Source organism: Chelmon rostratus, chromosome 21, assembly GCF_017976325.1.
Source record: "Chelmon rostratus isolate fCheRos1 chromosome 21, fCheRos1.pri, whole genome shotgun sequence".
Taxonomy (NCBI): domain Eukaryota; kingdom Metazoa; phylum Chordata; class Actinopteri; order Chaetodontiformes; family Chaetodontidae; genus Chelmon; species Chelmon rostratus.
The window spans coordinates 4,618,839-4,645,836 of record NC_055678.1 but is presented as its reverse complement, the minus strand read 5'-3'; the positions used below and the strand labels follow the sequence as shown (position 1 = coordinate 4,645,836).

At 43.6% G+C, this 26,998-nt stretch overlaps 1 protein-coding gene across 3 annotated transcripts; it reads right to left on the bottom strand.

Moving 5' to 3' along the window:
• Window positions 1-652: 652 nt before the first annotated feature.
• Window positions 653-26,637, bottom strand: rnf157 (ring finger protein 157). 3 transcript variants are annotated; one of them, XM_041962571.1, is made up of 20 exons: window positions 25,972-26,637; window positions 23,022-23,140; window positions 19,733-19,821; window positions 18,323-18,472; window positions 16,736-16,853; window positions 16,575-16,641; window positions 16,436-16,479; window positions 15,013-15,060; window positions 14,773-14,844; window positions 14,501-14,660; window positions 13,027-13,139; window positions 12,698-12,930; window positions 11,675-11,777; window positions 11,428-11,536; window positions 7,922-8,136; window positions 7,778-7,840; window positions 7,622-7,670; window positions 3,570-3,680; window positions 2,548-2,582; window positions 993-1,058 (listed from the first exon to the last, which is right to left on the bottom strand). In XM_041962571.1, the coding sequence occupies exons 1-19, from the start codon at window positions 26,057-26,059 to the stop codon at window positions 2,548-2,550; spliced, it is 1,986 nt and encodes a 661-aa protein (XP_041818505.1). In that variant the 5' UTR covers window positions 26,060-26,637; the 3' UTR covers window positions 993-1,058. The 3 variants fall into 3 exon arrangements, with proteins under 3 accessions (XP_041818503.1, XP_041818504.1, XP_041818505.1); XM_041962569.1 differs by lacking the exon at window positions 2,548-2,582 and having other exon boundaries at window positions 653-1,058; XM_041962570.1 differs by lacking the exons at window positions 2,548-2,582; window positions 3,570-3,680 and having other exon boundaries at window positions 653-1,058.
• Window positions 26,638-26,998: the final 361 nt, after the last annotated feature.

The window sequence follows — 26,998 nt, the reverse complement described above, 5'->3', positions numbered from 1 at the left end:
ACGTGACGATTTAAATGTCACATACATTCCCCTTCTCGAAAGATCCGCGTTCATCGTCCTACATTCTGCGCGACGTGTCTTTTTCCTTTTCGCTTTCAGTCCATTTCTGTTCCTTTTGGCCGCCACTTCCTGGCTCGTCCGCCGCCTTACAAGTCCGACCGCTTCTGCGTTCACATTCAGCAGAGGTGTTTGGAAATCATGGCGGGGAATGAGAGGAGAAGCATCAGCAGAAGTCGAAAGCTGCATGCGAAGTCGAGACGGGAGCTCCCTGATCCGAGGAAGAGGAGTCAGCACGTTTTTAGCTCGCTAAGGTAAGGTAGCCCGGTGTGAGCTGACTGTTAAATAGTGTCCGACCGCTCATTCAACATACAGTTTATAACAGAGAAGAAGTACATTAGTAATAAATCCGATTGCCGATCACAGTAGCCCCTGACTGTTTGGCTGGTAATAGAGGAGAGGAAAGGAGAGGAGCAGCATGTGTGTTCTAGAGATAGTGTCACAATACACAGCTCTGATTGGCTAGACCTACAGGTAATAAATAATAACGTAGCAGTGGGCTAATCATTCCCACGTTAGGTCACAGACAAAAAAAAAAACAAAAAACAAAACAAAACAAAGAAACTCCTGTGAGATAAAAGTGCACAGACGACAGACAGGTGGCGCCGTTCTGTTCCTCTTCCCTCCTCTTTCAGCTCCAGAGGAGTTTCAGTGCCAGCGAAGACAATTAATCCAGGAAATGTTCAGACAGACGGAGGAGGAGGAGGAGGAGGAGGGGTTTCCCTGTTCACTGAGGACAGTATCCAGTGATGCAGCACTATGGCAGGGTAAGAAGAGCAGACTCTGGACGGAGACGTCTGTGTGTGTGTGTGTGTGTGTGTGTGTGTGTGTGGGTGCGTTTGTTTGAGTGTGTTACACAATGAGTGGTCCGCGGCGGGGATGTTTAGGACTCTGGCCGTCCCTGTTTTCAGCCCCCTGCTCCTCCAGGTTGATATTGCTGGTGGAGGTGTGGTGGGGGAGGGGCTCCAAAACAGGCCTGTAGCCCCCGAGGTACATGAGACCTGAAGGAGGGAAGAAGACAGAGAGGGAAAGATGGTTAAAAGAGGGTGGTGCAAAAGCATCTCACCTTATAGAGAGAATAAGGCTGAACAAGCTGTCACTGCATCGCCTGTGGTGTGGCTTTAAACAGCCTGTTCAGGACAGGCCGTTATTCCGCCTCTGTTCAAAACCTACGAGCTCAGGATGTGGCAGCAACAGAGCTGAATCGACGTCTGAGCCGGCGGGACGCGACAGTTTGATGATGTGTTCTGTCCCCCAGCTAGCAGCAGTTAGCAGCTAACTCAGAGAAGAACAGCAGCCAAAAATGTCTGCAAACTGGGGAGACAATATGAGCAGCCTGCATACACACTAAAGACCAGCTGACGTGAAAAACATTCAGCACACTCGTGTGTCCCTGCGTTAAATGTTTGGTTATCTCTTGATGTCAAAACATGTCACAGAAAGCATTTTTATAAATCAAAATCTGTCTCTTTTCGTCCTGTAAAAGACATTTTTGATGCCTCGCGCTGCAGTCCGGTTAGACTGGAGACGCTCCAGGTGCAGAACAGAGATCAGTGTGTATATCTGGATAAAAACGGGTGTAGGATTTAAACTTCTTGACTTGGACGTGGCGTTTTTCTTAAACGGCACAATACTTTTGTTGAAATCGAACGCCTTATTTATTGAATAAACAAAATAATATGATCCTGACTCAACGGCAACAGTAAATATCATCCAGAATAAGCACAACTTTCAGGGAATAAAATTAATTATTAATAGTTTTAGGTCTCAGCCATGGAGAATATGAATAATGAATAACATCAGCTATTAAAGCTTCCTCACCTCAAGTAGCACTCTGCCATTTGAAAATATGACAAAATATAATAAGAGGTAGATTCTGTGACTGTGAAAAGACAAATACTGCAATCTTAAAGGGTCACTCCAATGAAAATCAAGTTTCCAGCCTTGTTAACATGTGCATGGGATGTTTTTCCAAATGCTACAGGACATATGAGGAGCGAAATAAGCGGCCAATGCCGCGGCTTAACATTTCCGACCAATGGCATGGATTCAGGCAGCCGAGAAACCAATCCCATCAACCTGGGTGTGCAGGTTTCATATCATGATAACGCAGTCAAGCAGAAGGCTCGTGTTATCTACTACTGTTACATTAACATCCTGATGCATCGACAGTAGCAGAGAACAAGCAGAAGTTTGTGTGTTTGGTGGGCTGGTAGGTGATGGAGAGGTGGGTGGAGATAACAGTGGGGACTATTTGCATATTCATAGACCCACGCATTCAAGACATTTTGAGACATAAAAGTATTTTTTATGGAAAAAACGTATAAATATGCGTAATATATGAATGGAGATTTGTTTTTAGGGCTTTAATCAAAGCCAGGAGAGGAACTTTAAATAAAATTGAATCATAACAGACAGATAAAACAACACAAAGCAATCTACAATATATGACCCCGGTGTCTGATCTAGCATCTAACCATAACTCCATACCTAGTCCTCAATGTGCACTGGGCACGACTCCTCATCTGTCCATCCGAAAGAAGGCGAGAGGAGAGGAGCGAAGGAAAGAAAGAAGAGAGAGGCAGGAAGAAAAAATGTCCGGGAAAAGACAGCAGAAGATGTGAAGAATGGCGGGGGAAAAAGGAGAGAAACAGAGAGATAACAGAACACTTTTACGACACAGAAAGAGAAAACATGTCACACCATCCACCATCAAAGACCAACGGGGTGATTCAAGTGAATGGAGGTAAATCAGGGTTTTAGAGGGGGGGGGGGGGGGGGGCTGAGAGCTACGAGAATTATGCAGAGCTAAAGGCTGCGAAGCAAATCTGAACCCAAAATTACTGAACAACCAAAACTCGAGAACAAAACCGACACCTTTAGCTCTCATCACGGTAACTCGCCGAGTGTGAAGAAGCAGGGAGGAGGGTTAGTTAGTGGAGGACAGGAGGGAGGATGGAGGGGTGTGAGGGTTACAGATGTTTGGCAAAGCGGCTCGGAGCTGGCAGACGCTGAACATGAACTCTGGGATGGACCGGACTCTCTCTCGCACGAAACAGAAAACACAGCATGCGGAAAGCACTCGTCAGATGCACCCACACCCACACACACACAGGAACACACACCAGGGCTTCGGCTAAAGGGGGGAGGAGGGAGAGAGTGCATCGCTAACCAGTACTGACAAAGCAATGACGCACCACAACACCAAAGGGTAGGGATGAAGAGAAGAAGGAGGCCTCCAGATCTTCATGCTGGGCAGCGACACTACAAAACCTCCTCTAACTAAAAAATCTCTCTTTTTTTGTTTCTTTCTTGTTTGATTTGCATTAGCATGTTAGCATTGCAAGCTAATTTGTCAGAAATCCTTAATTCTGACTGATGAACTCATGCACTCTGTCTCTGTTCCCCCCTCGTCATCTTCCTCCACTTTTCCTCTCCTCGCCCTCCCTCCCCTCACTCTCATGCCCAGTCCTCAGCTCTCATCGGTCCATGTTCGAGAGGTTGCCACTCACCGGCGAATCGGCTGTCGGGAGCCTGCTCATTATCCAACCCCAAAGAGGGCGTGTCACAGAGGGCGACGCCCTGATTGTTATTGGCCAACTCTGGACACCTGCTCCGCCCACCTGCAAGCGAGGGCAAAGGTCAAACAAGAGCAGCCAGGCACAGCAGGGGGTGGGGAGGGGGTGGGGCAGGCAGGGTGAGGGAGGGAAGGGGGAGGGTGTCAGAGGTGGAGGGGTGAGGTCGGCCATGCTGGAACGGCATTAATAAAATGATAAATGATCAAATATTTCTGCGTTTTACCACCATGTATCTGACTTCTATATGAGATTTGTCCGAGAGACACCAAAATCAAGCTCATTCGCTCTGATTCATTTTATCATTTGGCCTAAATATACATTATAATCCAGTGTTTCTGCAACGGGGGGGGGGCACACGAATAGAGTGAAAGAGTCTGACTCATGAAGGAACGATAACCTGCGCGCTCTGATGCTCACAAGCAGGAGAGATTTGTGTCTTTTCTGTCTAAAAATGCTAGAAAAATGTGTTTTTTTTCAATTGAATATTTAGATATATTATATATTTATCGATTCATGATTTCTTTTTGCTTCCAAAAGAAGGCATGAGGGATAAAGTATGAGTACTGTGAAGGTGGTACCATACAGGGTTGGGCAATATGACAATATATATGTTGTATGGCAGCTACCACTTTAATATCGCTACAATATCTCACATTAATAATCCAGAACTGGATCATTTGCTCATCCTTTTTGACATCTACTCAACTGAAAACAATACAAATACAATATCTTTAATGTTTGACCTCATCAGCTTCATTGATTTTTGTAAACATCTGCTTATTCTGAATTTGGTGCAGCAACACGCTTGGGACAGGAGCAACAAAAGGCAGGGACAGTTGTGGAAAACACCTGTTCAAACACATGACTGTATAAAGGATTTCACTACACAGACTCAGGAGCACTGTAAACTTTGGAATCGGGGTTGTAATAACATATATCATGATTGATAAAGTTTTGATCCATACTGCTCACTTTTTCTAACAACATTGATATCTTGAATTTTGGTCTCTGCTCTTAAATTTAACTTTGTCTGCCCACCATGTTCAGTTTATTTGGAACCAGTGATGTACCATGAGTTTTTCATGAATTTAGACAAAACCACCAGACTCATATCACTCAAAATTCCCGGCAAGTTTGCTGTAAAGCTGCCTCACTGTTCTCATATTCTCAATTTCTTGGCTGTGACTCAGCAGTGTTTACTGATACTGACACAGTGGAGCGAATGAGCTTCTGATTTTGGTGTCTGTTTCCTCATTAATCAGATAAGATGAGAAATTAGACAGAAATACTGTTAAGAACTCCATGGATTAGCATCTTTCCACCTTTTCCAGCATGGCCAGAAAACAGATACTGGCATGTTTAATATGTGCAAGTGCCTCATGCCTGCAGCAAGCCTGTGTGTGTGTGTGTGTGTGTGTGTGTGTGTGTGTGTGTGCGTGTGCGTGCGTGCTAATGAGGAGAGACTGGCAGAGATGAGTGGATGATTGGCAGCTCAGCACAGAGACACAGACAGGGCACATACAGAAGCTGTCTGGCAGCGCTGGTGCAGATGCACACACATGTGCGTGCAAACATACATCCTACAGCGCGTGTGCACATTCACAGTCTGTCAGGCACAGGTCCGCTCGTCTCCTAAAGAACTGAAAGGTCATTCAGTAACTCACAGGTGCTCAGAGATCGTTTCAGTCTGGCCCAAGGTGTCCGAACACACACAAACACACACACACACGCACACACACGCACAATCCACAGAGAAACTAATTTACATATACAAGTTTCAAACTGTTTAATGAAGGTGATCTTGTTCAAGCCCTACTGTTCATCGACACACACTCTCCAAATACCTTGACACATTGTTTAGCGCTCCATCACACACACACACACACACACACACAGACGTGGACAGACACATACACACACACAGACACACACACACACACACGGATGGAGCACTTCACTTCATGATGCAGCAGCTGAGAAAAGCGAATGCAGCGTGCAGAGCTCTGCAGAGCCAGAGCGTGTAAATGACAGACCTCATACACAAACATAGAGAACATACACATGTCCACACAAACATTTACAAATAGGTGCAAATCATGCAAATGCAAGCCAGCAGCTGGTGTGCAGCAGAACCTTATCCGAACAACACAGGATGCCTGCACAGGCTCATTTCCTGTCGTGAGCCAAAGGATGCTCCGATTGATTGGAATCAGTCGATATTTATTGCTAATTGCTTGAGTAGCGCTCATTAAACTCACCAATAAAGAAACTCATGAGGCGCATGAGTAAAAGTCACTCAAACAGACTTTTCCGTGCCTGATCTGTCAGCTGTGTAGCTGTTCAGGGGCTGGATCGTCCAGAAGATATCAGTATTATTTTTCGTGGACAGACTGGTGGGAAATGTGTCAGCTTGGCGCAGGGGCTGAAGGTGAGGGATGGACAGCCAAAATTGTCTTAATTACATTTTGTGTGTCATTAGCTGGCTTGAGGCTAAAGTTACAGTGGGTGTCGATGGTCAGTAAATACATCCAGAGCTTAGACTGAGTGCTGTCCTGTTTTCATTTTCTACACGTGAACTTGTTTAAAGGCACAAAGTAAAGATAACCTGAATAATCATCAATTAAACCTACAGTAATTAGTTTTTTTGCCACTTTTGTGACACATCTTCACCTTGCATGTAAGATCCACAATTCACTGTTTTTATCTCCTGAGGGATATATCTGGCCTTTTAGCTGCTAAATGCTCCACTGTGTTCAGCAGCTCATTCCTAACGCGGCTGCGACCGTCTGCCGAGGAGGTTTTTACTGAAAACAGGAGGCTGCTGCTGAAAACACTATGAGAGCAGTGAGAGCGAATCAGAACAGTAAAGCTGCAACCGGACAGCCGAGCAATGAGCGGAGCTGCAGATTCAGGTGATAACTCTCTGTAGGATCATCACTACAAGGGACTCACATTATTTTCAAACTGTTATTTCATACACTTTATGTTATAAATATCAATTATGGATGCTTTAAGTAATAAGTAATGTCTTTCAGTAATGCTTATAGTGTTTTTTCTGTGGTCTTACATGGTCACAATGATGTGAATATTAACTAGTGACTGAACGCCACCTGAATGCAAATACCTGGTAAACACAAGGGGGATCACAAACTATCTCCCAACTGATCAGCACACGAGGGACTGTGAACAATTGAGGGCTACAGAGGATACAGCGGTTTTGTCCTTCAGGTTTGGACTTAAATAAAACTTGAGTTTCTCTGCGGAGCGTTTGAAATGGAACCGGCCTTGTTGTTTCAGTCAAGGAAGACAGACTTTGGAGGATCCAGTCCCTGAATTAGTTCATAGCCAGAGGCGGTGAGTGTTCCCGTCTATTCCTTCACAGACTCGAGACGAGGACTGTCGCGAGTTGGGCTGCTCGCAGTGTCTCGCAGGCACTTTGAGCCTCTGGCTGCTTACTGCAGAGTTAACAGAGAACTTCTAACTTTTCTAAACTAAAGCGGGATTATTTCTGGATGTTGCAGATTTTACATGATCACAGTGTTAGACTTCAGTCCAGTTTTGTGACCACAGAAGAAGACCACAGTGGGATCATCAGTGACAACGGTAATGCATTTTGATCTGGATCGTGTCAGTGTTTGAATCAAGTCTTCGCTGTGAAGCAGACCGAGGTTCTAGTGCACACACACTGTATGAGAAGCCATTTGCTGCATGTTGTGGTGGTTTCAGCCAACACTGCGTGCATTTTGACAGGGACTGCCCCATCTAGAGGTCAGTGTCTGATATTTATTGCCTCTATTTTTAAAGGGTTGTCATTACTCAGCCATGATTCAAAAAGATTTATGGACAGCAGCGATATATTAGATCGACTACTAAGTCTATAATACATAGTTTGTATGAAAGGTCTTTTTCACATGGCCTGAGAGCAACAGATGCAAAGGGAGGTGAGGGGTAAGGGGTGAAAAGTGAGCGATGGTCACCATAGTTACCTTTCCCATTCGACGGGGAGGAGCAGTCCTCCTCAGTGACATCATTTCCCTGGAGAAAACAGAACAAGGCTTTGTAGAGCTTTATGAAATTAGGTGAATAGATAAAATGAGCATTAATCGCACCCTGCTGAGCAAACATCAGTGTTTTACAGTCACCTCTGAGTCCTGCTCCTCTACGGCCACTGAGTAGTTTTGTTCCTTTGGCTCCTGGGAAAACTCCTGCGTGAAACAAAGGGAGACAGTCAAATGAGAAGACAACATGTTCATCGCACATTTTTCTTCCACCCCCGGGTTCCTCACCCCATCCTGCTGCGACGGTCCTCGGCTCTCCATGGCGGCGTCCCGGTTCTCCTCGCCGTCGCCGTCTCCCCCATCATCCCCCCCGTGCTCGCCCTCGGCCCCGGCCAGGTAGGACCCTGACATGGAGGACATGGTGTCAGTGCTGATGTGGGAGTGCTGCGAGTGCGACGAGGCCATGGACATCACTGACTGGACCAGGCTGCTGCTCACTGGGTCTGGCAGACAGACGGAGACACACATCACGGTCCGGCTCGGCGTCGGACGATTTTTTTTTTTCTTTGGTTGCCAGGTGAGATATGAAAAAAGTGACCCCTGCTGTCACAGAATTACCAACAGCAGAAAACTTTCAGAAGAAATATGCTTATTCGCTTTCTTTCCAATGGTTAGATGAACAGACTGATGACACTCCTCCTTGATTAGTATAGCTTAGCATAGCATAAAGACGAGAGGAAACAGCAGAAGGAAACAGCTAGCCTGACTTTAAATCTCACTAATAAACATACTGTACTGTATTTAATCTGAATAAACAGAAATGTAAAACAACAATTTGTGGTTTTCAGGGGGTCTACATGCTGTAATTGTGCAGCATCTTATCATCACAGTGAGGTTGCCAGGTCTGTTAACACTGTGCCTGAACAGAAGCCTGTGCTCATCGACTGTATCTGGCAACCCGCACTACATCCGCACAGAGGCGTGGATGCACAAACTGTTCGTCAAGAAACAGTTAGCATACATTTACATATAAGATTTAAACAACCCAGATACGTTGTGCTAATTAGTGAATTTAAAGGTCCCGGTTTAAAAAGAGCCAGGCTAGCCGTTTCCCCCTGCTCTTCCAGGATTAGTTTGGTACCACAGGATATATTTGAAGTTATTATTTCACTGAGGCTTTCATTCCAGCTGGAATAACAGTCCTCTTTTCCTGTTTTGTGCCATTCTGCAGATTTCCCATCAAATCTGATCCAGTGGCACCAGTATAAAAAGCGCTGACGTGCTTCAACCTTATATTTATTCATGTGAGCTGCCATCTCAAATTAAAGTAAGAAAGTATTAGGTGTATTAACTGCACACGCAGAAATTGTATTTCACAAAGAAAAAGGAAGCACGAGAACGGCTGCATACTATAGATGACCTTAAAACACTACAGCTCTGTTCAGACGGGCTCCTCTGAGCTGCTGACGGCGGCTATTTGTCACTCAGACATAGGTGATTTTTATGGCTTCCTTTTATTTTTTTATTCGTTTAGGGAAAGGGCCACATGCTCGCCTGATATTTGGCACCTGGTGCGTGAGAACAAGCAGCATCACTGCTGGGTGAAGCAACCCTTTAAATGAATCTGAGAGGGAAAGTTCACCTCCATGAAACAGTGTAAAGACCCAAAAAACAATGATACAACACTCTAAATATAATAAATATATCATTGTACCTCCCTGTGCAGGGACTGTGGGTGAAAAATAGCAATTTGCTAAAAGCTGGTGCATTGCATCTCTTCTTGTTTTATACAAGGTTAATTATCTTTGTGCATTGGTCCTGTTCAAATACAAAGAGATGAAAAGAAAAGTAGACCCATATACACTGCCAGAAGGAATGAATTTTGTTTTTTGTATTAAAATCAAACACTGGAGTTACAACTGTGGTTGTAAATAGTTCTATGTAGCTGTGTGTTTTCCCTGTTCGCTCTGTTTGTGCTTCCTTTTAAGTGCCTACTTGATATGCAAACGATGCTGCGCGGACATAGGAGGAACATCTTTCATAAAGCGGAGGAGGACGTCACCCAGGGGGCAGAGTGGGTCAGATGGGCGGAGCCATTCTTCGCTGAGTCAACGCGCACACACCGATCGAACCGGCGTTTTCCTTTGTCTAAGTTATCCAGTGTATTGGGCAAATGGAGTGAGCCACGACTTTGTGTTCAACAAGTTTTTCTCCTGTTTTTGTTAGAAAGGGAGGTTAGAATTTGTGTTTCATTTCGATCTTTTTATTTGCATAGGAAAGTGGTACACTCCCTAAAAGTATAGCATGGTTTTGTTTGTTTTTTTTCTTTGGCGTAGGACTCACTCCTTAATTAATTTACACATTATTTCGGATTTGATTTGTTCATCTCTGTGTCCCAGAAAAAAAGTAACTATTGTTATAAATAAAACTATTAATTATATCGTGAAAACGCGCTTGGTGCGACTGTGTGAGACCAGTGAAGGATGGCCCCTTCATGTTACGTTCAGGTACCCATAGGCCGGGCGTAACACTGGAGTTCCTGTCCGTGTGTATAATTAGACATATTTTCAATTGTTATGCTTTTTTTCCACTGATTTCACTGTATAAACTTCTCTGTTGTCTGTGTGTAACAACTTACCTGTTTAACAAGTCTAACAAGTCCTCTGCAAGATCACAATGCCACATCACAAGTGGTTAGATTCAGTCATTTAAGTCATTAAGTAATTAAAGGAGATACTAGATGAATTTGGAGACAGGAGTATCGATCGGGCTGCTGAGTGATGGCCAAAGCTCTTTCATGAAGGAGTCTACACTCGACATTTGTTTGGTCAGCAGGAGACAGAGTCTGAAGTGTGAGAGAGATACTGATGGAGACTGAGCTCAGCTCTGGTGGGGGCTCCAGACACATTTTTCTGTTTTCCGCTTTCCGTTATTTATTAAACAGATCACTTCTGTGTATTATTCTTTGTGCATAAGAGATGACTGACTGATAGATGTATGATGATATTGGACGACAGAACAGGACAAATTTATTTTCTCTCTCTTTGTGCACGTTTCAGCTGCAGCCTTTATGTTGGGGGTCCTCAACCACATTTGCCCAAAGGCCAGAATTTTTCTAATCAGACACTGTGGGGGGGGCACACTTTCAAATGAAAATAAATAAATACAATTTATTTATGCTCAATTAGCCTATTAAAGTTTTTAAAGTTATTTTTATGAGTCTACATTAGAGTGAGAAGATTCCTAAAAACATGGATTATCCAAAATGATAACTAGGTATTTAATTAGAAAACACTCTCAGACCTTGTCTAAGGAGGCCGTCAGTGCTCAAAACAAAACCCACAGCTCAGCTACTGATGAATGAGTCCTCATCTCCAAGTAAGACTGTTAAGACTTTTACTTAAAAGTGACTGTCCTATTCAGACGTGATACATCTACGATACAATATGAAGAAAATAAATGAGGAAATAAAAGTGGTTTCCGTTTATATCATCTATTGTTGTGACTTTCAATGCTACCCCGCCTTTTTTGTTAGTGTGTGTGGGCTTGTGATCTCTGCTTTATGTGAGGACCAATTTCAGTTTTAAACCATGAGGACATTCCTGCACTGCTGGGACACTTTGGCCAGTCCTCACCACTTCAAGGACTGTTTGAAGGTTAAGACTTGGTTAAGGGTAAAGTTTGGGGTTATTTAGTTTATGATGGTTAGGACTAGAGGTAGGGGCTAGAGAATGCATCACGTCAACCAGGGTCCTCACAAGAGAGAAAACATGTGCGTGTGTGTGTATGTATACCTTCAGGGGAGGTGATGGTGGAGGAGAGCGGGGTCCCGGTGCAGGATGACTGGTCGATGGCTCCAGACGAGGAGAGAGTCAGGTTCTCGCTGTCTGGAGTCACTCCGGTCTGTAAAACAACAAGCGCAGCAGTAAGAGAGGAGCTCACAACACCACATGATCCTCCAAACACAAACACACAAGCACCACAGCCTGTGGAGACATCTGACACTGACACACACGCACATACACACACACACACACACACCTCCTGCTGGTCCACAGCGAGTTTGTGGCGACAGGCCTCAGATTCACTGCAGGACTTCTCATCTTCCTCCTCGGGAAGCACAGAGGAATTCTGGGAAAGGGACCTAAAATAAACAACATAATGGACGAAACAGGAGTGGGTTTGCTGTACCTGGACCAGTCAGACACACTCAGGCAACACAGGGAGAACTCAGTAGGATGTGGTTATAATGACTGTATGTTTGACAATTTAGGTAATGAGTGCTTTTATTTTCAGTTCCTGAATACAAAAAAGAAATCTAAAATAGGCTCCAGAAATATACATTTGAGTGCAAACATAGGCATTAGATTCTATCTGATCTATTAAATGTGAAATCTGTGCAGAATTCTATCAATCAATATCTTAACACATCTGATCAGATCTTGTCATTTTAACTCTTCCCACTATTACCCGTAAAATCTCTGAAGAGCTTCCAGATTTGTGTTGGGTTTTTTTGTAAAACTGACCCACTATGGTGGAAACTGAAAGAGAGCGATACGGGGGACACCTGATGATCTGGTACTACATTAGTGTCTCAGGGGCGATGATTGAACGGCAGTTTGAAGTGGTTCGAATTATAGTTTAAATGCTGCAAAAACTGCAGAATTAATATGTTTTTGCTGGATATAACTAACATTAGTCAGCTGATTTTAATTTGAATTTAAGGCTAAAGTGTTGGATAATTTCTGAATGGCTGACATGTCGCTTTATCAAACAACTTTATTATTGTAAGCTCCAAACCTTGAGTGCAAACGCTGCAGTTTAGCTGTTGTTGCTGTAGTAATTTAGAGGAACTACTGCAAATAATCAGCAGTAATTTAGCATTTTCTCTCTCTTTTGTGTTAAGCACACTGTGCACACTATTCACAGCAAGACAGCTGTAAACTATACTGAACAGTGCCTTTTTGCAGCAGATAATCGAATTTTGGATGAGTGTGGCTGTAAAAACCAGGTAAAAATCAAGTTTCAAGCAGACAAACCAAACATTGACTTTGCCTCACTCACTTCGACCCACTCTTCTTGAGTTTGAGCCCCTGGCTGGAGTTGGAGTGGTCCAGAGGGGACAGCGAGCGGGCCGGTGCCGGGTGAGGCTCGCTGCTGTATGGGGGCAGCGCTCCGGACACGTGGCTGGGACCAGAGTGGAGGGGAGGAGGGGCCACCGAGGAGGTGTTGAGGGGGCCGTTCAACGCCTCCAGGAGAGACACCGCCTCGTAGCCTGGAGGGATGTGCTCCGACGCCTGTGAACGAGGAGAGGACACAGGCGAGTTTACTGGGACTGAGAACGATCATTATTCTCCACATGTTCTGTTTGTTTGCGTCAGCGTTGATCTCACCGAGTGTTCCTCCGAGTCAGACGTCTGTGAAGTGATGACGGGGTTAAAGCTGGTGGGCGAAAGAGGACTGAGTTTCTTCCTCATGGCTCGGATCTGCAGCAGAGCTCTGAATGCTAAAAGAAAAACAAAATGATAATAAAAGAGATTTAAATCATGTGTATAATAATAATAATAATAATAAGAAGAAGAATTGACGATGACATTCACAATTCAGGAGAACGACTGATATATTTCAAGGCCACAATTAATAAAAAATAAAAAGACCAATCATCTGAAGATACAAAAGCAAAATGCATAAAGCTCTGTTGCGTAAGATCCAATGCTGGGCTGTTCTGACCGTGTTGAACAGATCTGAAACAGAGCGTGAAACAAAGTGTTTCCTGCTGCTGAACATATGTGAGGGCCATATGTGTGGACACATTAAACAGCCTGATCTTCTCAGCTCAGGAATAAGTGTAACTACTTCGACTGGATTATTACAGTAAACAGATAAAAAATAATACATCGTCCTACTTTTAACTGTTTCAATAATGACACACTGAACTGGAGCTGCTACGAGACATGAAAAGTCTCTCGCTCACTGTTTGTTTGCTATAGTCTCTCTTCCTCTGTGTGTCCATTAAAACAATGCTGTAGATTTTACACTTGCTTTGCTCAGATTTTAGCAGTAAGAAATCAGTTGCAGCGGCTATTGCTGAAATTTTGAGCCTCTGTAGAGAAACGCCTTAAAATACACATTGCATGAGACCAAACGCGCAATTTACGTGGTGCCACTTTAGTGTCAGTGTGCATCAGAGTGATATTTTAGCAAGTAAAAACAAGGGAAAATTGACTGTTTAGCTCCTAAGAATCACCTCAGCGTGCAAAACACATGACCACCTTTTCCAGACTCCCAGTCTGTGATTCCTGCTTGGCAACATTGTTAAACAGTCTGCAGATTAAATAATCTTTTTTTAATCAATGACTCACACCTGAGGCCTTGAACACATGTTCCATTCCACCAACCCCCCACATAAAAAAAAAAAAATCTGTCCACACGACCTTCGACCTTAGCTAATTATTTATTTATTTGTATTTATTTAACACCTTTCTGGCTCGCTGCCGAGCTAAACTAACCAGTAGTGTGCCATTGTTGAAAGGTGATGACATCATCGTTTCCCAAACTGTACCCACAGATACACAGGAGCCAGTTTGAACAAATCTGTACTTTAGAAGGTATTTTAAAAAAAATCCCAAAATGCTGCTTGCATATGAACAACAAACACCATAGATAATTCCTTTTTTCCAAAATATCCACATACTTGACTTGACACTCAGTTAATTCCTGATACCTGATAAAGAGCTAATTGAACATTGCACTGCTTCAATCGTAATGAAATAGAAATTTTAAAGGGAGCGTTAACAGTGTTAAGAGGCAGCGAGGACCACTTTTCTCATTTTGTAACGCGGTTCTTTGTCGTGGATGGGAACTCACGCAGTCTGCAGATGGGGCAGCAGTTGGCCTGGTAGCGCAGCGTGTCTGCGCAGGCGTTGCACAGACACAGGTGTCTGCAGGGTAGGATGAGTGTGTCTCTCACATCCGACAAACACACCACACACTCGGCACTGTTGTCGCTGATCTCGTCGTCAGCAACCTGAGATAAAAAAAAAAAAACTTTTCTGAGTCACTGATTGATTTTACTACACTGCCGCTGTCACTTCTGATGCACTCAAAGAGGAGCAGACAGAGCACCGTCTGATATTCACCTTTGATTCTTGGCTGTTGTATTTGTTCTCTATCCCATAGATCTCCTGCAGCAGATAACTCACTCCATCCACCTGGGGAAAAAGAACAGAATGAAGAATAAAGGCAGCAGCTCTCATGGGCCGTGCGTTATGTTCAAGAGGGAAATAAAGCTTTGTTTTAGCGTTGTCTTTGAAAGGCGGAAAAAAAAAAGTAACACAAAAGGAGGAAGGAAGAGAGAGAAGAAAAGCAGGAGTATTCACCACTTGTTTCTGCTTCAGAGGCTTCACACAGTAGCTCCCGTCCATGTGCTGACAAAGAGAGCAACAGTTGTACATTAATTTACTTTGCATGAACTGCACTTTGTCCATGTTAGTATCTATAAATCATATACACAAAACCTCTATATATGTATTTTTTATTAGCGCTGTAATGTCATGAAGAGGACTTCTGATGCTCCTACATATTCATGTTTGAGGTCATAAAGCCGTTTTGCCTCTGCTGCAGCTTCCTTAAAGAAATGAGGGATTGGAGTCTTTGCAAATGAGCACCCAGAAATAAGGAGATGTTTAATTTGTCCAACATTTTTTGATTATTAATCCTTCTCTGTAGTGTCTGGATAGCCACAACACAAAGGGCGTTCAATCAGAGGGAGGGCGGAGGGAGAGATGTGAGGCAGTGGATACTGTGTGAGGTGAAAGCAGCAGGTGCAGTTATTGTAGTTTGACCTGCTGAATTGGCCCATCTGACAACGCTGTCAGCACAAAACTCTCAGCACCCACATGATTTGACTGAGATCGAATAACTCAAGTCAAACCTGAACACAGAGACGTGACACACATATTTCTAAATTCAGTGTGACTTACGCTTTGTAACGATATCATCATATCTGATGTCCATCATGTCCATAAATCCACTTAGAAACCATAGAAACAAGACACTCCTCATAACTGCAGAACTTCCCTGAGAAACTTCACATTTTTAAGTTTGATTCAGCATCACAGTAATCTTCTGAGAGCGGACTGTACATCCATGGGTACGTTGAAAACAGTAAAGGCTAATAGCTAATTCAGCATATCTTCAATTGTGATAATTTGCCAAAGTAAACAAATATAGGCAAAAAAACAAACAAACCAAAAAAAAAAACAGGGCCCATAGCCTGCAGCGTTACTCACTGAATCAATGGCAACATCATACTTCCTGTTTACATCCCCCAAAGCATTATGGGAAGTGTGATTCCAAAATTTAAAGCATGATTATCCACAAATAGAAGTAAGACAATGAAGGGCGAGGGGGGAGGCTCAGTTGTCATGGTAACATGCTATGTACAGCGATACACTGGACGAGTGTAATGCGATTGATACGAAATAAGATGTTCTCTAGGATTTTAGCTATTGCAATATCATGGTTCTGGCTATCATGATATCATAACTTATCTTAAATGTGTCTTTTCATTGTCCAAAAGGCTAAAAAGTGATACAATTGTCCCAGTTTTTCTTCAATAAATGTCCTCTGTAAATAAATATCTCCTGAAATGTGTCGTCATTGTGTTGATGATTACAAACACACAAATTTTTTTGTGTTATTAAATGAACAGTTTCAGCTCCATATGAGAGCTCTGCTAATAATAAGCAACGGTAACAGCAAATTCCTGCAAACATATCGCGCTGACTGGCTCTGACTCACCTTTTCAAACGTCGCCAGCAGTATGTGAGAGTGGCCCAAATGTTCTGCAAAGATGAAAGAAAGTGGACGTGTTTTTGCTTAAAATTCTGCAGCTCCACTTTCACAACACACTCAGAGCGATGAACAGGCAGTAACTCACCTTCCCCCTCGTCTACAACAGCCTGCACCACCATGGGGAAAACCTCTTTGTCCATATCAAACAGCAGCTGAGGAGAAAGCAAGGAGATGAGGTGTGTCTACCTGCAGTGTGTATAAATTGGTTTCACAGCACAGCCTCGTGCAGGCATGTCATCGGCGTACCTCCTCGTCAGCCCACTCGCTGAGGTTGACGGTGTGCGACGGCAGGCAGAACTGCTGGCACACTCCCCTCTTGAAGTGCACCGTCTCAGACTGCAGAGAGCTGTCCTGGGGCAGGTAACTGCGGGAAACACACACATGCAGTCGCATCAACGCACACAACTGCATAAATACATGATGGAGGTGAGCGACAGCTAATCGGCATCAGGAAGAGATCACTTACGCCTGCTGCAGTTTGACATACGGATGATGCATTTGTTGATTAAAGGTGCATTTTAATTCATTTAAACCATAATAGGCTATTTCTGTTTAAATGAGCAGTTAGCATAGTTCAGTACATTTTCTGTGATGTTTCATTTTATGCAAAGTGGAGATAAGCAACGTCCGCTTGCATCCTGCGTCCTCTCCCAACAGAGCTAGAATCACAGGCAGCAGTTTATGCAAGACATGCAGATACTGATGCTTAATGTGAGACATGCATGCAAGACCGCGTTGGCAAAACGTATGACTGTCTGCATGAATATTCATAGAAACTTTGCTTCCAGACTGGCCGGTATAGCTGGTCTTTAAATGATAAAGGTAGAACTAAAGGTAGCAGATGTCCCTATTTTTATCTTTACTAGGGATGCGATTAATCTAGCTTTTCTCTACCGATACTCACGCTGACCGTCTCCCTTTTCTGCATATAAAGTAGGTGTACCACACTGCACAGAGCTCAGATTATGTCAGTAACTTGATGCCAGCGATTGCTGTGGCAGATCCCAAACCATCTTAAAAGAGTACTCCACCAATTAGCATTTCACTCTTACAGCACTGTAGGATTCACGATGGAAAGTTTAAAAAAAATGTAAAATCAATGCAACAGAACCACATATATCATCTTTTTTCATTTGAATGTCAAACCTGTCGCCTACATTACCCACAATGCAACTAATACATGGGCAGTTCAGTCAGAGATTCCGCTGTGTTACGCTAGTAGCAGCTAGCCTCGCGGATGCTAGCCACAAGCAGAGATGAGGAGCGGCTACAGAAGTCTGGAAAGCTCACTTCTTTTTAACTCCACACCAGCTGATTTTGCTTTGTTCTCAGACTTGTGCTCTTCAGACCCAGCCGACGCTGAGACAGCTGATCACACAAAAGGCTTTAAAGAACTTTGATGTGGAGAATCGGAGAAGTTCCCTTTGATGGGGGCAGCCGCTCGGGCGGTGCTTCCCTAGTTGCCTCTCGAGGAAACAGTGTGACAGCAAGTACTTTCCAAGGACGTGTTTAAGGACGCACCTGCTGTCGACAAATTGCTGGTGCAAAAACATTTTGCCACGATAAATGTGGCACATTTTCAACATTTGATTGGAAGTAATTTGTGCTCATCTGGAATGATTGCAGACTCTTGATTGCAGACAGTTTAGTGTTTTGCAACAAATCAGCACGTGCATTAACAAAGAGAAAGCATATCAGGCAAATTCCACTGATTGGAACTACAGAATGATGAGTAAAAATATAGATACTGACTGAAGTGATTGGTTATCAGTAAATATTTTAACATCATGCACACAACGTTATTTGTAGATAAGAAAACCTGCTTCCACGTACACTGGCACTCCGTTGTGAAACTCCTCCATGGCCTGGTAGTAGATGGTTATGGCCACCTGTGTGTCGGCGTCGAAGGTGAACTCTATGTTGTAGCAGGCCCGGTTCTTCCCCGCCGCCTCGTCACCCGGCAGCTTCAGGTCCTCGCTGCACCTACGCGTGGAAGAGGTGGGTGGAGGAGGAGACAAGGACGAGGGGAGAACGTTCTTCAAGCAGAGAACAGAAATCTGAGCATGATCCAAGCTCCATTTCCTGGTCTTTGAGTCATGCGGAGTGTGCATTTATAAAACAGCCGTGAAATCCAATTATAGAGTGATTTAAGCGCCAATAAATAAATCCTCTGCAGCGGGTGGGTTGATTTATTGTTTGTCATCATGTAAGGAACGAATCTTCAGTCATTAATCAACATGGGACTTCTTTAGATCTCTGAATCACTTTTCCTGTATTTGATGTTTGATATAGATGATTTTTTTCAGCGTATGTGAGTGTTTGTCCTGTGTTCAGGGACATTTTGTGCTTTTATTTTTGGCTTGAATGTGGCAATTGGATGTTATATTGTTACTGTGTATTCATGATCATACCTGAAGAGAATAAAATATTGAATCACACTAAAAAAAAAACATGCATGATTTGACACTGTGCCTTAAAGGCAACTTTCGTTTTTTACAACCTGGACCTTATTTGTTGCATTAAATACGCCCATTTACTCACCAAGACAACTTTGGTGGCATTTGGAGTCGTTTTGAAGAAATTAGCCCCAGAGGAGCGGCGCGTATATCCATATAATGCGAGTACTCGGGGCATCCATGCGTAGCCTCTATAAAAGCATCATCTGTGCGAAACTCGTTCATATTCCAATATTTTTTTATGATATACTGGTGCTATTCCCCTCTGAGCCCGTGGTGGCATGTTATCAACATCCGGCGTCTCTAGACAACTACCTTTGAGGTGGATGATGTCATCTCTGAAGCAGCCAGCCACAACACGGCTAACTCTGCGGCGGTCGGCTACGAATACGAAATAACGAACCATAGCTGTGTCAAACTACAGCTAAACTAGCCGACTGCCGGCTCAGAGGGGAATAGCACCAGCACATCATAACAAATTATTGGAATATGAACGAGTTTCGCCACAGATTATGCGTTTATAGAGGCTGCGCATGGATGCCCCGAGTACCCGCATTATACTGATATGTGCCGCTCCTCTGGGGCTAATTTCTTCAAAACGACTCCAAATGCCACCAAAGTTGTCTGGGTGTCTAAATGGTCGTATTTAATGCTAGAAATAAGAACGAAAGTTATCCTTTAAATAAGCTGTCGTGGTTGTTTCCCTAAAAATAGCTCAGTGGACATAAAATTAGACAGCAGTGTAATGAGGGGTTACATATATGTTTAGGTGGGTATAGGTGCGTACCGTACGAGCCGCAGCGTGTCCTTACGGATGTTTATAAGGCTTCGTAACGTCTTTACTGGTTCCTGAGGTGGAGGGGCTGCATATGGGAACTGAAAACAAAAAGAAAACAAATTATAGATGTAAAATACATGTTACGAGACTGGAGAGTAGCGGCATTCATCTTCTCTCAACCACCCCGACATTCCTCTCTTTACCACAGAGAATTCAGGGTTACACAAGGTTTAACCTTAACACAAAAGTGTTTCGGCTGGTCAGCACCAGCGAGATCCGAGCTGACAAGTGCTGACCCGGAGCAAAAAATCTGCTCAGACCGTGTCTTTCCAGGGACGAGGCTGACACTTCAGACAGCGTTCAGCATATTTCTGCACACACAGGGACCGCAGGAGTGTAAAACAGTCCAGGGTCAAACAGTGCCCGTCTTTATTTAAAGCCGGTTAAAAGGACCAGATGGCTGAAGTTTACCGCATCAGGAGAATTTTGATAGCATCGGGTCACAGATAAGGACGGGAAAAACCTTCCGTGACCGGCTGCGGTCTCTCGCGACCAGCAATCTTTAGTGTTAAAAACCCGGCGTAAAAATCGACACACAGCCTTTAAACTTGACCCAATCTGCGGTTCACTTCTCAGCTTGTTGTGTGTTTGACGCCAGAAGTTGCTGACTGAGCGTAAAGAGAGAGCTGAGGTGGTTTGAGGATGTGGTCAGATACCTCCACACACTACAACCCCTCATCTGTGTGTGTGTGTGGCTGTGAATGGCACCATATTCAGTGCTATTACACATCTGGGCTCAGCAGGAGTCACGCCTGTAAACTACACAAACAAACACACACACAGAGTTACAGATGCTGAAAGGAACCATTCATCGGGAAACACAGGCGACACTGTCGGTCTTCTAGCGTATAAAAATCATGAAACATAAGAGCAACAGGCTGAAATAAAAACTTTTTTCAATGCAGGTGAGTGAAAGCAGACGTTTGCAGCCTTGCTAGCAGCTCAGAGAGGCTTTACTTATTTGAGCTAAATGCTAATGACAGCATGCTAACAAGCGCACATTGCTAATGCTAACATGTTGACACAAAGCAGGTATAATATTCACCATGTTCACCATCTTATTTTAACATACTAGCATGCTAACATTTGCTAATTAGCCAAAAGGTTCCACCTGCGGACCTCATGTTTTTCTTTCTTTTATTTAACCTAATTCAAAACAAGTAACGTTAACGTAAAGTAAAAAATTAGCTAAACATGCTTTCTTGTATTGTGTGTAACCTACCTTAAAATACAACGTAAAAATGTCAATGCAGGACTTTTACTTGTAACGGAGTAATTCTACACTGCGGTATTGCTACTTCTACATAAGTATCAGCTCTTTTATTCCACCGCTGAACATTTCACTCTTTGTGTGGCTTTCTTGGCTTTTGTTTTTCAGTCATAGCAGATTTGTTTACACAGAAATTACAGTACTTTTACCCGCTCTGAGAAGAAAGGGATTAAAGGACCAGTGTGCAGGATTTAGCAGCATCTAGTGGTGAGGTGGCAGATTGCAACCAACTGAATGTCCCTCGCCTCATCCCTCCATCACTATATATAGATGCATTCACAATAAAAGTAGTCCTCGTTTCTTTTATATAAATAAAGCATATATGAAGTGATGTACCTCATGCCTGGGGACTCTTTCATTTTACTGGCTCACAGACCAGGCCAGATGTGTTGCCCACAGCTGGACCTTTCTCTTATTAGCACTAAGTTCAGCCATCACCAAAGTCACAACAATGAATCCCCTGGAGAACATGAATATCTTTTTTTTTTTAAATCCCATGGAGGATCCATTCAATATTTGTTTACATTTCACTAAAACCTTAAAATATCAACCTCACGGTGGTGCCATGGGTAACGTCAGAGGATCATCAAAGTCAGTAGGGTTCATCCTCTCAGGAGCATGAATATATATAGAAAAATACATGGCAATCCATCCAATGGTTGTTGAGATATTTCAGTCCGGACCATAGTGGTGGACTGACTGGCACTGCCATCCATAGGGCTGCTAATGTGGCTAAGAATCCGTTTTGAATATCCTTGTGCTTCACACTGGAGTTTCTGAAAACCCCTAAATATAGCCCGTCCATTATCATATTTGTAGAGCGGTGGCAGGAGACCGAGAACACAACAACTGCGGTCGGTTTTATGATTCCACGGCACCATCTGCTTAGAAACCACCAAACATTATATAATGCTGGTAAAGCTTCAGTCACACATACAAGGAAAAAAAAGAAACACGCCATCACCAGCTGAATTCTGTGCCCACGGGAGGATTATAAACACCCACATAATCAGGAGAAAAACTGCACTCCTAATTTTAGCCCCAGTCTAGACAGAAACAGCAGAACGACTGAGATTAGTACACGGAGGGATGGAGCGGAGTCTCTCCATATCAGCTTCACTTCAAGTCAAACACTTTAACTCCCTCCAAGCTTCCAGTCTGTGTCAAATTCTGCCTTTCCTCGCAGGACCTGAGCTCGTTTTGATCTGCGGCTCTCATTAGTTTGACCCGCAGGTTCGTGATTAGGTTGCGAACCCTCCGGAGGATCCCTCACTTATCAGCCTCTCCATACGCGCAGCCAGCAGACCGTCGTTTCACTTTTAATTAGACAGGATGAGACGTTGAAATAAATCGCAGCCGCAGTCTGAAAGCATGTTAATTGCCACTGCAGGAGTCAGGGCTGAAATGCATCAAGCCCCGTTTAATGAGGACGAGACAGCTACACCTTTTGATGCTGCAACGACGGTCAACTAATGAATTCAACAACCAGCACAAAATCTGTTTGACAATCAAGTCATCAAGCAAAAATACCAAAAGTGCTGCTTTTTTCTTCTCAGATGTGAAGATTTGCTGCTTTTCTCTGTTTTCTATCATTATAAATTGAACATCTTTGGTTTTGGACTGCTGGTTGAACTAAACAAGCAATGTTGTACATTTTTCACTATTTTCTGACCAAAAAACATTGATACCTTAATCAAGAATGAAAATATTTGTTGTTTGCGGGCCAAAAGCCTTTCTTTATTTCGTATTTTCATGCATACTTTACTGAAAGTTAGACTGAAAGTTAATCCCGGACAACTTTTGCAGCAACATGTCTGAGAAGAAATGGAAATTTCAACATCAACGGCTCCTTAACAACCGGACAAACTCCCTCCAGTGAGGAAGACGGTGTGATGGATGCGCTCGAAAGCTCCAGAACAGCACAGATTCTGACGTTTAACACAGCTCGTAGTGTGTGAGAACACCTACCGCCACAGGTCTGGTCCCCAGGAAGTTAAGGTCTGTGTTTTCCCCAAACAGGTAACCCTCCGGATGGGTGGAGTCAAACTTCTCTCCCCCCATGATGAAATGGCTGGCGAAGTAACTCCCTGCACACGGAGAGACTCACGTTTACACACATTTAACTCAAAATACATCACATCATCTGAGATTACAAAAAACAGTACTGCTGAGCACAATGTGGTTAATTTGGTGTAATTCTGCTTTTAATTTCCATTCATACATTCTGTAATTTTAGAGTATAATTTTAGGGCCCCTAACAGACAAAAACACTGTTATAAACTGAGCTTTTTTGGGGCTAATTTTACCCATCTGGCACCTCACTGGCATAAAACATTAACATTTCCTTTAAATATTTGAACCATTTATCTGGAGCCGTTATCCACAGATACCTCCTGTCACTGCAGCAGCAAAATAATCCCAAACTGCTTGATCTCAAACACCAAAAGCAACCACCGGTGAGCTTCACAAGGGTTTGTTCTCAAATTATCAAGCACAGGTGGCAGGTAAGACAAGGAATTCCATTTAAGAAGTGTTTTCTTTTGTTTCAAGATGACAAAAAAAGGCCTGAAAGGCATCGGGGAGGGCGCTCTGGCTGAAATTAGGTTGTTATTGGCCTGCAGCTTGTCCACCATGTTTACCAAGACTTTGGGTTGATGACAGCAAGACTAAATAGAGGTTCTGCCTTTTAATGACAGGGTGGGCTAATATCATAAGACTGTAATGGTGGTTTGGAGTCTTTAAATACATGCTGTCCAGGCCAGTCCTGTATCAGCTGGTCTGCTCCGTCGTCTTTCACACTTATTAATGCAGGAGAGGAGGAAGGGTTTGGATGCTCCGACCCGAAAGCCATTCACACTGCAGAGAAATCCATAACACGACAAATCACGAGCTAAAAAAAGGCCCGATGACGACGCTCTCTCCCTCTCTTCATCACCTTATTATTATTTACAGCAGGTGGGAGAGGCGAGCTTGGCCGAGGCTTTGTCACCAGATCCCAGGAACAGGAACTGGGGCTGACAGATCGGTTTCACCAGCAGCCATCGCCGCCGCCGCCTTCCTCCCTTCCCACCACCACCTTCCCTCAGGCTGTAACCAGGACTGTTATATCATAAATTCATACACAGCCTGTGACTAATTCAGCTAAATGGTGGTGAGAGGGGTGCTTATGGCAGCCACAAGTCAACAATGTTTCTTCCTTTTCATGCTTTCTTCACTACATAATATCACTATAAATCCAAGATATCATTATGACATCAGAATATAGCCTAAGACATCACGTCTCTTCTTATATTACCCGACTCTGTTCCTGGTTTCATTTTGTGAGATATTCTAATTTACTTTATGTCTTTGCCTACGATAAACTTGAAAAGCAATAACATCATTTCTGCACAATGCGATTTTTTGACGGTAATACTGAGTTACTGCTGAACACTGGCGGGGAGCTGAACGCAGAGCTGCAATCAGAAAATGTCACCAGGAGGAACGACAACGACGAGCCAGACTCCAAACACACGGGTCAGCCTGAGGCCCAAAGGACAGTTTCTGAGTCGGGTGAACTGGGTCAGACAGAACGGTTTGGGGTTGTTGGAAAGGTTTTGATGCAGGTTACCTGAAATTCAGCATCAACATGAAACTTTCAAGCATTTTAAAATAAGAGGAAAATCTCTCAAATGCATCATTTAGTCTTAAAACAAACAGGTACGAGAACTTTTGCCTTAAGAATAAACAATAAAAATTTGGCGAAATTGCGATTGCAGTCAGGAAATCGCTGATCAAAGAGAAAGTAAACAGGACTCAGAATCTGACCAAGCTCTCCGGTTTTGATTCAAGCTGAGAAAAATTAGTTGATCAGCTGAAATTTGTGATGCAAAAAGCTTCCGCTCTGCTTCCAAATGTGAATTTTTGCTGATTTTCATAATCATAGATGATAATAAACTCAATATCTATCTATCTATCTATCTATCTATCTATCTATCTATCTATCTATCTATCCATCTATCCATCTAACCATCTTTCACCACCAATTGTGGTGGACATTTTTCATTATTTTCTGATGACAAAAAATTTATCAATCAAGAAAAAGATAATTAGTTGCAGCCCTTTTTGACATAGAAAAAAATTACATTTGTGACCTGAGAAACAGATCTATTATAATCCTGTTTTCCTCTTTAAATTAGAGCTGAATTACTTCACAGCACAACTTTAACACAAATTAATCAGTTCTAAAAACTGCCAAATCATTAAATCTATAAAGAAAAAAAGCCAAATATTCTCTAATTCCATGTTAATGTGGAGATTTTGTGCTTTTCTGTTTTCTTTTCTGAAAATGGTCCTATTTTAATTTTTAAAAATTACTAATTTCCCCTGAACACACCAATAACTTCCATGTATGAAACTTATCTACTGCTGATCTTCATGTTGGTCTTTTTATATTTATTATTTTACAGACTGAGGCAGTCCTGGTGCCTTCAACACAAGTCCAGCGGCCTGCTGATAGATGCTCATGGATGCACAAGAGAATGGATGAAAATAGGTGGCTTTGTATGTGGATTCACAATGCAGACATGTCCCTGTGCTGCTGTTAGTGTCCCTCCGTGGACAATACAACAGTGACATAAATAAATATGATAAAATGACCCTGAAGTAAATGCAAACTTATCTATAAAGGGGAGAATAAGTTGATAAACCAGGCACTGGTCCTCCATCTATCCACAGGTAGCTCCACCAGGTGAAAGGCTCACATGCCCTGCAGGCCTGTCAGCACCGAGGTATGATGGTGATGGTTTTGATGGTGATGTCCAGGCTACTTTTTTTTTTTTTTTCCCCCCCATAAAGCTCGACATAAATCATCTGCATTCTGCTTCGAGGCATGTAACCGACACCCGCCCCCAGTCTGACCTGTTGTCCGGTGACTTACCAGATTTCGGTGGATAACGGTACACCGAATTGGACGGAATGTCCACTTCTTCCACGCCTATGTTTTGTCTGCTCGTCAAAGCTCCCATTTCCAGCCAAATAAAGAGCGCGCGGCTTAACGAGCATAACAGTTGAGGTTCGCTTTGTTCGCGGCGTCTCCTTCACTCCCGATCATCTAATCCAGTTCGTGCTGCCCTGTCCATTTCTGTCGGGTCCGAGCCCCGCCGTGAATGTGACCGTCCAGGGGATTAGCAGTTGTTCTCTGGCTGCTTATCCCTCCACGGTCAACAGCTCGTTTTGAGGCAGAAAGCAGCCGTTGTAGTCCCTTTAATGACGGGTAGGCGCTCTCATGGTGCGCCGCAATCGCACAATCGAGCTGAGCGAAATCTCCGCGTCTGGCTTCACTTCTCGGGCGAGTATGTGGCGCAAAACAGCGACGTGCTCGTCGACATCTCCCGGCTGGACGTCGCTCATATATCCCCGGCGCTTTTCGTTGCTGGATCCTGTCAAAGAGGTCTGTGGCTCCACATGACGTCAGCCAGGCACAAATCCGGGCCGTGGTTTTTGCGCAGTCCTCCTCTCTCCAGCAGCAGCGAGTGCCGACCCGCTTTGTAACGTGACCTTCCTACGCCAACTGAGCGAGTAGCGCTGACTGCAGTGCAGAGAGGACGCCTCTGTGGAGCATACACCGAGCAGAAACAACGTTACCCTCCGGACATGAGTGGAGATGCCAGTAAAAACTCATCAATTTAGCTCAACAACGGGCAAGATTATAAAAAGCTAATTGGAGCTTTTTTTTTGCAACAAGTAGGGTCACAGAAATCAATCTGTGGGAGTTGTAGAACGACGCCGAATCCAAAGCAAGAATGTCCGGAGCTTAAAAAATAGAAAAATAACCGTTATATCACTAGATATACGTTACAGGATGTTTTTTAGTGAAACAAAACTGGACAAAGGCAGAATAACGGTCCAATATCGCCGTCATTTGCGGCTCCACGTCGACAGGGGGCAGTGTAACGGTTAATGTG

Coding starts and splice junctions, on each gene's coding strand:
- rnf157 (XM_041962569.1), bottom strand. CDS start 26,059: ATGGGAGCTTTGACGAGCAGACAAAACATAGGCGTGGAAGAAGTGGAC. Junction 12,931..13,026: donor CTGACTCGGAGGAACACTCG/GTGAGATCAACG, acceptor CCTCGTTCACAG/GCGTCGGAGCACATCCCTCC. Junction 1,059..3,569: donor TCCCGACAGCCGATTCGCCG/GTGAGTGGCAAC, acceptor TCCCTCCTTCAG/GTCTCATGTACCTCGGGGGC.